The sequence below is a fragment of the Mirounga angustirostris genome, unplaced genomic scaffold (genome assembly GCF_029215605.1).
Source record: "Mirounga angustirostris isolate CCGP_5_RB_7025 unplaced genomic scaffold, mMirAng1.0.hap1 SCAF_17, whole genome shotgun sequence".
NCBI classification, from domain to species: Eukaryota; Metazoa; Chordata; class Mammalia; order Carnivora; family Phocidae; genus Mirounga; species Mirounga angustirostris.
The window spans coordinates 51,765,448-51,780,021 of NW_026991725.1; the positions used below are offsets into that span (position 1 = coordinate 51,765,448).

Here is a 14,574-nt window from a genome sequence, read left to right on the forward strand (position 1 = left end):
GCTTCCTTCAGTCCAAGCTGATTGCTGGTTATTTCATTGGTTTTTAAGACCATCAGCATAAGGAAAATAGTTTTTCCCTGTCCTTGCATTTCTCGTGGGGAAGTAACATTCAACAAATACACTGTTAGCGGGAGTCCTTCTCCACCTTCCTCACTAAATACTTGGAAAGCGCCACGTCCACCACGGAAGGTGGTGCATCTGCCAAGTGCTGAGCAAACCCAGCAGGATCCCCATCCTCTGGAAGCTCATGGTCTTCCAGGGAAGCAGCCGGTACACGGAGTCATTAGTTCCTCAGCTGAGGTTTCAGGGCGAAGAAGAAGAGCTCACTAGGAATTAAATAGTAGAAGATGTCTGTGAGGAAGTGGCCTTTAAGGGCAGCAGAAGGTAATGGCAGCCAAAGGGATGAAGCTGCTTCTAGGACGGGGCAACAGCTGCAGAATTTTCAGAGACAGGAAGGAGTTGGGGCATCTTTGAGAGACACGAAGGTGGCCAGTGACTAGAATATGGACAGCGACAAGGAGAGGGGCCGGAGATGGGACTGCGGGGACCCCATCGCACCTTAGAGGCCATGGTAAGGATTTGGGGGAGCCAGTGTTTTAATCAGAAGGGGCATGGTTTATTTATTTATTTATTAGCAATCATGTCAAAATGGATACATGGGGGCAGAAGCTATGGTGGAAGAGACCGACAAAGATGGGAGCCATCTAGGCGAGATGCATTGGGATCAGGGAAGATGGAGAGAAATCGGCAGATGCGGTAGATACACGATGTAGAGCATGCAGGACTTGAGTCGATGTGGGGTTGTTAGGAGTGGAGAGGGCTTTCAGGGTCTCTGGTTTGAGCGACTCTTGACTCCATAAGATTTGATGAGATCACCTAAGGAGACAAATGGCCCTTGAATCAAGAGCCCCAGGACCTGTAGCATTTTAAGCCCTAACAGGAGCTGGATCTAGCAAAGAAGGCAGAACAGTCAAGAATAGTATGGGAAATCCACTGCCTACTCACTTCTAACTCCCAGACGTCACCCTATATTTTTCTCTTTCCACAATCCAGACTTTCAGAAGGTCCCACCTGCTCTTCCTCCAGACAATTTCCATTGCCTTCAGTATTTGCCACCCTCATCCATGCATGCATCGTCTCTGGCCTCAACACGGCCAACCCTGGCAGGTCTCCAGCTCCTCCTCAACCCTGTCCTCTTCATAATCCATTCTCTACACCGGAGATCAGATGGAGCCACCGTCCTGCTGAAATCCCACCAAAGGATTCCCATTGTAGAATCAAATTTCACCTCCTTACCCTGGCCCTTGGACCCTCATGACGCGCCTTTGCCTGCATCTCTGAGCTCGGCTCTTGCTCCCACCCCCGTCATCACTGCCCCCACGGCACTGACCTGTCACAGAACAGAGACATGCCCACAACTTTTTCCTTTTCTAATTCTAGCCCTGGGGTTCTCAGGACGGCTCCCCTTCCCTCCTAATGTTTGTTCCCTTCCTTCCCGCAATCACACCGCCCCATTTTATTTTCTTCAGAGTGCGTATTATTATCTGAAATCATGGTGATTGTTCCCCATCACTGATGAGTTGAGCTCCATGGGAGCAGGGATCTTGTCTCTCCATTATGGCTATATTTTTAATGCCTAGAACAGGGCCTGCCACAGGGTAGGCAAGGCTAAAAATACATTTGTGTCATGAATGGATGGCCCATGAGTATTTTAGGCGCAGAACCTGCAGAATATGTCAGCACGCCACTTTGAATCTTTCCTGTTCTCTACAGAAGCAATTTAGCATGATGATTCTGCATTTAAGCTCTGGCAGCTTGACTACCTAAGATTGAAGCCCAGCTCCCCTGCTTTCTGGACAAGTTCGTTAGCGCTGGAGGCCCTGGTTTCCTTATTTGGGAAATGGTAATAACAGTAATGAATTTTTACCCACTAAGGTTGTTTGAGTTTGGTGAGGTTAGTCCATGTAAACACCTAGCACGATGCTTTAACATAAGAAAACATTAAAGAAGTAGAAGTAGAACCTGCTGCCATTATCACAGCCCCACTGTTCTGCTGAAATGACCATCGGAACTCCTGACCCTGAGCAGTACATCTGGGCTGTGTCTTTTGGGGAGTGAACCCCAGGAGAGCTACTTGCCTGAGCTTGGAATTAGAGGAGAGTGGATAGCAGTTTTCAGAATTAGAGGGTATGGGGGGTGTGTGTGTGCGTGTTGGGGAAACAGAGTGGATATTAGGATTAGACTTTTTGTCTCTGAGTCATCCTACAAACTGTTGCTTGTGCCCAAGATATTTTAGAGAGAAGAGTCATCTCAGAAAAGTCAGACTGACAACTTCCAAACCCTGGAACATTCTGTCTTCCCTAACCTTAATTCTTCGGGTTCTATTGGTACTCTAGAGTCAGGGGAAAGATTATTTTAATACCTTCTTTTTGATCTGAAAGATTGCTGGCTGGGATGAAGGTTGCTAAGTAAGGTCTTTTTACCCAGGCATTCATATCTCCCTGAGCATCGGGTGGCCTCAGCCTAGATCCTTGTTCATAGAGGGAGACCAATTTCAGCTGCTTCTGTAGATCATTGGGCAGTTTAATCCTTCCTTATATCCTCTACATGAGAGACTCAGTGTCCTTATCCGTGAAGGTGGGGGTGAGCAGACTGGGGGTGGGGAGTGGCGGGGGGAGAAAGCAGATAATACCTCGGTATAGGCAGTCGTGAGGTTCAGTAACGTGCCTGCCATCCACCAAACCCTCAATTCTTCCTTCCTCTCAGAGAATCTCTTTAGAAACAGAACTAATTTGTAGTCTGTTGCAGATTGCAGTTCATTAACTTCTCTTTTGCCATCTTTGATTACACACTGTCACTATCCCCTTTTTGACATGAAGGTGTACAGCCTTGATTCATTTCTTCCTTCCTCTTTTTGCTTAGTGGCTTCCTTCTCACTCCTTGATTTCAAAAGCATCTATACAGGGGCGCCTGGGTGGCTCAGTTGGTTAAGCGACTGCCTTCGGCTCAGGTCATGATCCCGGGGTCCTGGGATCGAGCCCTGCGTCGGGCTCCCTGCTCGGCAGAAAGCCTGCTTCTCCCTCTCCCACTCCCCCTGCTTGTGTTCCCTCTCTCACTGTGTCTCTCTCTGTCAAATAAAATCTTTAAAAAAAAAAAAAAGCATCTATACAAATAAAAACAAATCATTAATTTCCACCAAGGTTTTGCCCAATTAACCCCCTTCACTCCTGCCCTTGGAAGTCCACACACTAATTCACCCTCAGCCTCCCTCCTAGAGGGGATTCTTCCTCCTGAGAGTCACCTGCTGGGTTGTGACAGTTACACCGTCAGTAGAGGACTTGTTAAAATGAATTTTCTCCTCTTCCTTCCGTGATCTATGTAGCCGTTAAAAAAAAAGAGGAAAAATGGAACAGCTCAGTGTGTCATGATGGGAAATGACCCAAGAGGTATCTGTACACGAAAAGGAAAGCAAGGCTCAGAGTGGTGGGTATAGTATGCTAACATTTGCAGGGGAAAAAGTATCCACTAAAAATAGACACGCACATATGTATAATTGGATTTGCTTAGAGTGTTTATGGAAGGATGTACAGAAGACTTATCGCTGTCATGGTGTCTGGTGAAGGGCACTAGGTGTCCTAGAGTCAAGGATGGGAGGGACACTTGCTGCTGTAAACTTTCTAGTGACTTTTGAGTTTTGTGCCATACGCATGTATTTACTGGTTAAAAATCTGTTAGAGTGTTGGCTCGCAAACTGGCTCTTGGACACAGAGGGCAAGAAGAGACCACAGAAAGAGACAGACCGCTCCAGGTTTGGTAGGTGGCAGGTTTAAGAAGCAAGGGAGCTTATATATGAGGTTCGTCTTGGGTGGTCACAAGACTAATTGATCCCCACACCCACACGCCAAATCTTAAAAGTTTATAAAGAGACCGTAACTGGGTTCGGTCACGTATACATCCAGATGGTCTCAGCAGCACCTTACTTTCCCAGGGCTGTGTCCTTAGGGCAGCTTCTAGCTTGGGCAAGACAGGGTAGGAGGGGGGCAAGGAACCTCTGATTGCCTGGGTCCAGCTCACGGGTCAGTCAGCAGTCACGTGCTCTCAGTGACCTCCTCCAACACGTAGCTAGCTAGCTAGATAGAACAAAGAGCAAGAGAGAGAAAGGTTATTCTCCATGTTAAAATATTATGGATTAAAAGACCATCGAAACAGGAATAACTCTCACTTTGTGATATTGTGTCACTGGATGCTACTCTCTTTGCTGCCTGAAAGCCTCTCAGAGTCATTAGTGAGGGTGTTAAGTGATGAAATGAGTGGAAGATAATAATAATAAGTGGAAAATAATAAAGTCCTGCACTTCAGGCTGCTTTTTCTGGTGTGGATTGTGCAGAACAGACACTTGGCTGTGCCCACCATCCTTCTCCAACACTGGCTAGCCTCGCGGTCCTCAGCAGCTGTTTTTGTTCTCTTGATTTTGACCCTCCTGCCTTTAGCCACTCACAGGCCCAGTTTCCTGCTTGACCCACTGGTAGGACTAATTGAGCTCATCCTTGTCCATATTAGAAAAACTCAGGTCATCAACTGGTAGATACATTTCCCCAAAGGATGTCAGTTTCGAGGCTATTGGAGGTCCCCTTTAGTCTGTTCTAGGCATGGTCTTTCTTACTTTGTTTCATCGTCAAATTTTAAAGAAGGATTCTGGATAGCCGAGGTCCTGCCCCAAAGGCAGGAGTCATGGGACCCGGGATGCTCAGCACAAACCAAAGTGGTCTTTCTGTGTGAGCTAACCCATACTGGGATTGTTCTACCTGACATTCAAGGCAGAGCATCTTCACTGGTTTGTTATTGGAATATTTTAGGAACTTCCATATTGAAGACCTTTCTCCTTAAACCAGGTGTCTCAGCCTCAGCACTCTTGATATTTTGGGCTGGGTAATTCTTTATTTTGGGGAGACTGTCCTGTGCATAGTAGGATGTTTAGCAGCGTCCCTGGCTTCTCTCCATTAGATGCCAGTGGTGTTCCCCATGTTGTGAGAAGTGAAAATATCTCCATACATTGCCAAAGTTCCCAAGAAGGCAGAATCACTCCTGATTAAGAGCTAATACCTTAAGTCATGGTGCCTCTGTGAGCATATATTCATACCTGCCTCTTTTCATTTTTAACCACTTTAGACACTTTTTAAAAAATGTGCTTTAAATAACTTTTTTTAAAAGGCGATGTGGGAGTACCCACTCTCATAACACTGTTTACTGCACCTTTAATTAAGTCTCCAGAAATGTGTACATAATACCTTTGTAGGACAACTAGAAAGTGATGTTTAAATTTGGATACATTAATACTGAGTTGCATGGTCTAGTTTTTACCAAGAAGAATGTCCCATTTTATTTGAAGTGATGAGTAATAGTTTATCCCTTGAGTGAAAGGAGTCTGACTTCACTGGAGGGGACACGTCTAAGCACAGGGAGGGGTATATATTTTAGACCCACTGAAGGACCTTAGCCACACAGGTGTCTTGGGCTCCCTCTACCGGGATTTACCTCAGGAACCACATGAATTTCCACGTCACTCTTGGGGGCTGACTTACCTGCCCGTGTCTTCCCTGGAGATAACTTAGAGCATGCGGATCTCCTGGGGGTGTTCAAAGCAGGGACCTCAAGCCAGCCATGTTAGTTCTACCTCAGGGCCTTTGCACTTGCAGTTCCCTCTACCTGGACTGTTCTTTCTCAAATCTTTTTGAGGCATGGCTGACTCTCTGCCACTTGAGTTGCATCTTAAATGCCACCCCCTCTGAGAGGTCTTCCCGTGTCGGGGCTCCATGCCCCGCCACAGCCCACTCCTCATTGTCCTGATTTCTGTTGTCCATACCACTTCCAACTATTTGAAATGATCCCTGTTACAGTTTGCATGTTTATTATTTGTTTCCCTGCATGTAGAATATAAGGTCCATGAGAGGAGCTGAAGATCTCTGTGTAGTAACACAGGAGGCTCCGGACTGTGTGCAGTCCAGTTGCTTTCCAGTTGAGGAGCTTATCTGTGTAGTGTTGTGGTTTCGGCTCAGTGAGGAGAGGGCTTGTCGGTGCTTATTAGCAAGGAGGGAATGGGCCATGCTACAGTAGTGTGGATTTGCCTCTTTTTGATACTTCCTGTAAATCGAATCATCTGATCAATGCCTTGTGTGTCTGGCTTATTGAGCGTGAAGTTCTCTAAGGTTCATCCATGTCCTAGTATGTGTCAGCCACTCATTCCTTTTTACAGTCGAATAATATTAAGCCATATGCATATACCATTTGTAATCCATCCATTCATCAGTCGACGGACACTGGAGCTCTTTGCACCTTTGGGCTGTTATGAATAGTGCTGGCATTCACGTGCATGCATGGGTTTTTGTTTGACAGTCTGCAGTTATTTTGCATGGCATTGAGTAGCCTTGCCAGGCCGTTTGGTAATTTTGTTTAATTTACTGAAATACTGCCAAACTTCAGCACAGTGCTGCCCCATTTTATGTTTATCCCTGCATAGCACAAAGGTTCTGCACAGGCTCACCAGCACTCCCCAGGCTCACCAATACTTATTTTCTGATTATTATTATTACTCCTCTTGCCATCCTAGTGGGTGTGAGGTGGTAACTCACGGTGGCTTTGATTTGGATTTTCTTCGGACTTTCTTCGTGACTCATGATGTTTAGTGTCTTTTCTTGTGCTCATCAGCCATTTTCTATTTTCCTTAGAGCGTGCCTTTATTTATTTTTTATTTTTTTTAAAGATTTTACTTATTTATTTGACAGAGAGATAGAGAGACAGCACAAGTAGGCAGAGTGGCAGGCAGAGGGAGAAGTAGGCTTCCCGCTGAGCGGGGAGCCCGATGCGGGGCTCGATCCCAGGATCCTGGGATCATGACCTGAGCCGAAAGCAGCCGCTTAGCCGACTGAGCCACCCAGGCGCCCCGCGTGCCTTTATTTTTATGCTTATTTTCTTTGCATTGTTATTGTATGTGAACACTTCTCTCTCTTTCTGGACCGTGAGCTGCCTCGTTTATTGATTTTTTTAAAAAAAGATTTTATTTATTTATTTGAGAGAGAGTGCGCCCCAGTAGAGAGGAGAGCAGAGGAGAGGGAGAAGCAGACTCCCCACTGATCAGGGAGCCTGACCTGGCAGGGCTCAATCCCAGGACCCTGGGAACAAGACCTGAGCTGAAGGCAGATGCTCAACCACTGGGCCACCAGGTGCCGCACGCTGCCTCGTTTATAAAATGGGGCTAAGGCACTTCTCCAAAGAGAGATTGACTTTTGGAAATTGTTGAGTTTGGAAATTGTTGGAATTGTTGAAATCTTTGTTAATGTAAGTTTGAAATCTTGTCTTTTTTTTTTTTCTTGCCACTATCCCACTCTATTTTATTTTTAAGTAGGTTCCACACCCAGTGTGGAGCCCAACGCAGGGCTTGAACTCACAACCCTGAGATCAAGACCTGAGCTGAGATCAGGAGTCAGATGCTTCACCGACTGAGCCACCCAGGCGCCCCTATCCCACTTTATTTTAAAATGCAGCCTGTAAACCTTAGGCTAATTTTCCAGATTGGCACATTTAATTCGGTTTTGATTTTCTGAATTTTGACCTCTGAGTCTAATCTGTATGCCATGAATGTTTAGGTTTTAAACATACTTTAAGATCCGTTTTTGTCTTAGCTAATACAGTACCTAGGCAGTATTTGACTTTTTGCTGTTTCAGAGTAGGCAGTGGCTGTTGAAATAATTTTCATTACAACAGGTTTTTTTTTTTTTTTTTTTTTTCCTTTTCAGAAAAAGTTGCCTTTGACAACACTGGCTCAGTGTTTGATGGAGGGGTCAGCTATCCTGGGAGATGACACACTTCTCGGGTAGGTGACACCATGTGTGGGTTTGCGTCAAGTCTAGGTAAGCCCCCATCCCTGAGAAGTGGGCCAGAAATTCTCAGGGGTGCACTGAGGACACTTGAAGACTAGTTGGAGCTGGGGTGGGAAGAAGAAAAGGTTTGCTGGTGAGAAAAATCAAAACCCCAGGCTCCAAAGTCATATTGGCTGTGCAGGGAGGCAACTCCCCGGATGGAGAAATTAGCATAATAAACACAATAAACGGTTGAAGGACAAATGAAATCCCTAGGGCTGCAGCCGAAGTAAATGGGAAATCTCTCCATGTCAGATGTCAGAAATTACAGGATTTCCAGAACAACCCGGGCTGAATTTGAGCTCACAATAAAAACAAACTAAAAATAGAATCGTCGTGAGGGAGGATTAGCAAGGCACGATCAGCAGGAGAAGCAGAGAGAACTAAAAATAATGCGGTAATATGAAAGAAAATAGGAAGTAATAGATACCAATATGTATGAAAGAGTTATGCTTAAAATGAAGCTTAAAAATTAAGTAAGGACAATGCGTGCTTTTGCAACACATATGCTGAAATTGGAACAGGAGACGTTAGTATGGTCCCTGAACATGGGTGACAGGCCAATGTGTGAAACGCTCCATACTTTTAAGGAAAAAAAAAAAATTCCTGTTGCAACTGTGTATGGTGACACATTAACTAGATGTACCATGGTGCTCATTTCACAGTATATGCAAATGTTGAATCCTTCCATTGTACACCTAAAACAAATACAATGTTATATGTCAATTATAGACTTCAATTTAAAAGACAAAATAGTCCTTGAGCAAAGAACCAAATGATATGGAAAGAAAAAAAGGACAGAATTAAAGAAAAACCAAATAGAACTTCTTAAATTCAAATCATACTTATTATAATTTAAAGCCATGAGACAAGCTCTTGGCAAGGATTCAGAGAAAAAGGAACCCTCGTGTCCTGTTGGTGGGAATGCAGACTGATGCAGACACTGTGGGAAACAGTATGGAGGTTCCTCAGAAAGTTAAAAATAGACTTAACCATATGATCCAGCAATTGCATTACTGGGTATGTACTCAAAGAAGACAAAAACACTAATTCAAAAGCGTATATGCACTCCTTTGTTTATATTGCAGCATTATTTATTATAGCAAAGATACAGAAGTAGCCCCAGTACCCATTTATTGATAAAATGAATGGACAAAGAAGATGTGGGGTGCATGAGTGTGTCTGTCTGTGTATGTATAAGAGTATTTATATATAATGGAATAGTGCTCAGCCATAAAAAAGAATGAGATCTTGTCACTTGTGACCATAAAGATGGACCCAGTGGATATTATGCTAAGTGAAATAAATCAGACAGAGAAAGACGAATACCATATGATTTCACTTATACATGGACTCTGAAAAACAAATGAACAAACAAAAACAGAAACAGACCTATGAATACAGAGAACAAACTGATGGTGGCCAGAGGGGAGGGGTATAGGGGGGTGGGCAAAATAGGGGGAGTGGAGTGGGAGGTTCAGGATTCCAGCTATGAAACAAGTCAAGGGCATGGAAGGTGCAGCATAGGGAATTAAAAAAAAACAAAAAAACGAGATAAACTGAAATTGCACACCAGTAAAGAATTGGTGAGCTTGCAAACAGATGGGAAGTTGCCACCAAGAACGAGCAGAGTTATTTACAAGGGATGGGAGGTGGCATTTGGAAATGGACAAGCATGGATGATAGAATGCAGACCTGTGTCTGGGAGCTGTTCCCCAAGAAGAGAATGAGGACAAGGGGAAATTATGGTGGAACTTTTATTTTCTAGATTTAAATAAATTTTATTTTATTTTATTTTATTTTTTTTTAAAGATTTTATTTATTTATTTATTTGAGAGAGAGAGAGAGAGAGAGAGAAACAGCATGAGAGGGGATATGGTCAGAGGGAGAAGCAGGCTCCCCGCTGAGCCGGAAGCCCGACGTGGGACTCGATCCTAGGACTCCGGGATCATGACCTGAGCCGAAGGCAGTCGCTTAACCAACTGAGCCACCCAGGCGCCCCTATTTTCTAGATTAAAAAAAAAAAAACCAAACCCTAAATCTTTAGATTGAAGAAGCACAAAATATGCTAATTGAGGTCAACAGAAAGAAATCTATCCCCGGATGCACGATAGGAAGACTACAGATTATTAACAAAAAAAAAAAGAGAGAGAAATTTAAAATCAGGCAGAGGAAAAGATGATTGCATGTAAAAGAGCAATTCAAGGGGCGCCTGGATGGCTCAGTCGGTTGAGCATCCAACTCTTGATTTCAGCTCAGGTCATGATCTCAGGGTCATGAGATCGAGCCCTGCATTGGGCTCTGTGCTCAGCAGGGAGTCTGCTTAGGATTCTCTCTCCCTCTCCCTCTGCCCCTCCTGCTTGCTCGCTCGAACTGTCTCTCTCTTAGTCAATCTTTTAAAAGAAAGAGAGTAATTCAGTTGATAGCAGACTGCTTATTCATCAACCAAAATAAATGTGAGGCAGTAATGGAGGAATCCCTTCAAGTATTGAGTGAAAATATAAGAAACCTAGATTCTATGATGAACTTAACCATTATGTAAGAATAAAGGAAAATAAAGATAGTGCAGGCAAAGATTTAGGAAAAATTACTACTTGCATATTCTCACTGTAAGATCTAGTTAAGGTGTGCGAAACAGGTTACATACAGAAGGAAGAAATGACATGCAAGTAGCCAGATAGCATAAAAAATTGAGTGAGTGCCATGCAGGGGATGGAAATTCTCTTCTCTCTACCTGTCTGAGGTTTCTTGAGTGGGGCCCTGCAAATTAAATTGATCAACAGAGGAAAGCATGCATTTTATTAACATGTGCAGGGCATACACGGCAGAACTCGGTGATGAGTAACTCAAAGGCAGGTTCGAACTTGGGCTTAGGTAGCACTTTTTACAAAAGAACAATTTTGAGGGAAGTGACAAGGCAAAGGAGAAGAAATTTGAGTTCCTAGGGTGGTAGATATATGGGGGAGCAAATGGAAGATAAGGCTTATTAGTCAGGTTTATATGTAGGTTCCTGTGGTGCCTTTTTGGGTTCATGTCTGGCTGATAAGGCTCTGGAGTTGTGTTTGGTGATTGACTTCTGTCCTTCCAGGTAGGGGGGGAGGACGACAGCTTTACAGTCCGTGTCCTACTTTTAGGGCACATAGGGGGAGGGCAGAGATCTCTTCTGTATCTGTTTCTCGACTGCCTTCAGCTCAAAATAATCCTTATGCCCAAGCGGCATTTTGGGGATGGCATATTCTGCTACCTTTTGGTGTAAAGAAATACAAATAAGCATTGAATTAAAACATTAATTTGTGGGGGGGGGGCAGTAAAGCAAAGTGAAACAAAAATACCAGAAAATAATAGCATGGAACATTGGGAAGGCGATCAGTGTTTCAAGGTCTTTAACTCTTTGAAAGATAAGGTGTTGCATTTTCGTGTAAAGTGTGTGTATTAGAAAAGCAAGAGGAACCACAAGGGGAATAGAATGTGGCACTTCAAAATTAGTAACAGGATGTAAAGGGAAGTAAATAAAATAGAAAAAAAACACACACCCTAGAAGGGACTAAAAGAGCAAAAAGCAAGGAAAGAGAAAACAAAGTAAAGGTATAAGAGCTCTATATCTGCAGTCATAAAAGATGGAATAAACTCAACGGCTCATAATATAGAGCACCACAGGTGGAGAAACATGCACGCTGTTTCTGAGATTCGCCTAAAGCATGGGGACACAGGAAGGTTGGAGGTGAAGGGATGAAGAACACCCAGGTAAAATGACAGACTGAGCACAAACATCGAATTTTGTTCCCTTCCAAATCCACTACAATGAAGGGATTTTTTTTTTTTCTTAAAAGACACGAACCCAGAAAGGCATGAAGAATAGGAGAGGAAACAAAATTTTGTGAGCTGTGAAGCTTAGGATGGACTGATAACTCACTGGGCAGGTCTCAGAAAGTGGACTCTGGAGCCAGAAGTAGGATATGCAGACAGCCAATGTCATTTACATCCTGAAATGCTTGCAGGCTCAGGGGTGGTGGCCCCAGGGATCTCTAAAATGGTGAGTGGGTCTTTGGGGGCTGGGAGGTGATCCAAGTTATGAGTGTGTGTCAAAAGCTAGCTTAGTACCACTTGGGTGGCTCAAACCCAGCCCTTATCCACAGCTCTGGGAGACCCTCATCTCCTCACCCCCAGCCCCAGCAGAAAAGTTTGGAGCTTTATTCTCTGGAGGGTGTAAAGCAGAGTGTCCCCAGACTGTGGACACCATGTAAGGGTATCACACATTAAAGTGACTAATGCCTACTGGATGCTGAGATCCTGCATCTCTCTTCCCCCACCCATGCGACCCCCAGGTCTTTCCTCTCTAAGCAGGAAAGCAAGAAGAGCCTTCTCTGGCAAATGTGACCAGACCAACGGGAATGAACTAAAGACCCAAAGATACTGGAGGGGGCAATGCTTGAACAAATGGCCCAGCTCAGCCATCCTATAGATAAACTCGCAGCCAATGAGCTTTACTCACATACTCCAAGCTGTTGAGTCCCCACTCTTAAATATAGACAGGCGTCCAAGCTCACCAGACTGAAGGAAGTCTAACTTGCAGCCTACATACCAAAACAGTAGGGTAAGAGAAAATATAACTCGGAAGAAATAGATATTGCATGGGAAGGAGAAGATTTCAGGAAAACGCATGCTTACATTGTCAAGTGCTAAGAGAAAATAATGCGTCCATGAATGAAAGCCAGTATGTTTTCCAATTATATCTCAATGAAAAAAGAATTAAAAAACCCAGGATGTCAAGGGCGCCTGGGTGGCTCAGTCGGTTAAGCATCTGCCTTCGGCTCAGGTCATGATCCCAGGGTCCTGGGATCGAGTCCCACATCGGGCTCCCTGCTCTGCGTGGAGCCTGCTTCTCCCTCTCCCACTCCCCCTGCTTGTGTTCCCTCTCTCGCTGTGTCTCTCTCTGTCAAATAAATAAATAAAATCTTTAAAAAAAAAAACAAAAAAACCCCGGATGTCAATAAAAAAATGCTATGGGAAAGAAATACTCTGAGGTCAAGAGCAAGCTCATGGAAACAAAGAGTACATTTTCAGTGGCAAGTTTGGAAGATAAAGTCGAAGAAATTCAGAGAAGAGAAGAAGACAACCATGACACGAAAAATAGAAAAGTTGGAAGATTAGAGGACCAATCCAGGAAGCTGTAGGCCTGAATAACTTATATTATTAAAATATAAGAATAACAGTAGTAATAAAGTAATCCAGAAGAGTTTTCCAGAACAGAGGACATGAGTTCTTATATTGAAAGGGTACACTGAGCTCCTGATACCACAGAAAAAGTTGAACCTGTGCCCAGGCTCACCACTAGGGAAGACTAGTGACAAGTACAGAGATTCTACAACCTTCTGGAGGAAAAAAAAATGGTCACATAGAAAGGCTCAGAAATCTGAATGCTTCCAGACTTGCCAAACGCAACAATGGAAGCAAGGAGATTGCTATGGAATGCCTTCAAAATTCTGAAGGAATATGATGCTCAGCATAGAATTCAATATCCTGCCTAGCTATCAATCAACGTGAGGGTAGAGGGGAATGTCATGACGTGCAAGGTCTCAAAAATTGGCTTCCTGCACACTCTTTCTCAGGCAGCTAAAGCAAATTGTGCTCTACAATGGAGTGACCAAGAAAGAGGCAGACACAGGATATGGGAAATAAGATCTACCCGGCATAGGACAGAGGGAGAGAAAAATCCCAGGAAATGGGGAAGGAAGTGTGCAGGAAGACAGCTATGCCAAGGGATCAAAGGAAAAGTCAATCTGGGTTGACACGGGTCCAGGAGAGATGAATTCAAGATGGAATTCATTCACAACAAGTGTGGTTCAGTATCTTAGACAAAATAGTGGTGGAGGATTTGGGGTTCAGTCAGGTCTATAGAAAAACTAAACAAGCAAACCAAAGCAAGACAATTATTAACTCTACAGAGAGGACAAATGTATGGGAAAGACCAGTGATCACGATATCCTACCCAGCCAAACTCTGAATGGCACATGGGATCAAAATGTAGTGCAAATACTAAAGGTCTACTGATATAAATAAATGCGGGGAGGGCAGATGTAAAGATCACCAAATTCTCATTTTCCAGAGGTGACTGTCAATAGCCAATGCTTAAAAAAAAAAAAAAAAAAAAAAAGATTAACAAGTAGCATCAGGAGCATGGAGGTAAGTAATAGACAAATCAAAAAAAAGACACCATTAAAAAAGGAACAAAGAGAAGCCCACGACCTGGAAGTTGAAATTTCCAGCAGATCGGAAAAAGAATTTGAATGCCTTCTACATCCACACCCATATTTTTAAGTATATATAAAGAACTCCTACAAGTGAATCCAAATAAATAGATCCTGGTACCCAAACAGTCAACGAATGTGAACAAGCACATCCTACAAGAGGGATCTTGAAATGGCCCAAAAGACGAGAAGTCACTCAGTCTCACCAGTAGCCAAGAAATGCAAATTAAAACCAGGATGAGGTAATATTTGGCATCCACCAGTTTGGCAGAAATTAAACGCCTTACCAGTACCGAGGCTTGGCAAGAGTGTAGAGCATTGGGAACTCTCATTTGCACTGGTGAGGGCGAAGTTCGTGTTATCACTTTGGAGAACAAGTATCTAGTAAGGTTAAGGGGATGCATATCTCC

At 43.8% G+C, this 14,574-nt stretch overlaps 1 protein-coding gene and 1 pseudogene across 4 annotated transcripts in view; both read left to right on the forward strand.

Moving 5' to 3' along the window:
- The window catches only part of ARHGAP44 (Rho GTPase activating protein 44), a 166,052-nt gene that overhangs the window by 95,024 nt on the left and 56,454 nt on the right, over positions 1-14,574 (forward strand). For all 4 annotated transcript variants that reach the window (XR_008507232.2, XM_045889824.3, XM_064583051.1 and 1 more), the window contains exon 4: positions 7,794-7,870. Coding sequence is in view for 3 of the 4 variants with exons in the window: in XM_045889824.3 (XP_045745780.1) it covers positions 7,794-7,870 (77 nt within the window). In the remaining variant the exon portion in view is untranslated. The remainder of the gene's footprint in view (positions 1-7,793; positions 7,871-14,574) is intronic.
- LOC123854874 (U6 spliceosomal RNA) lies at positions 8,406-8,503 on the forward strand (annotated as a pseudogene).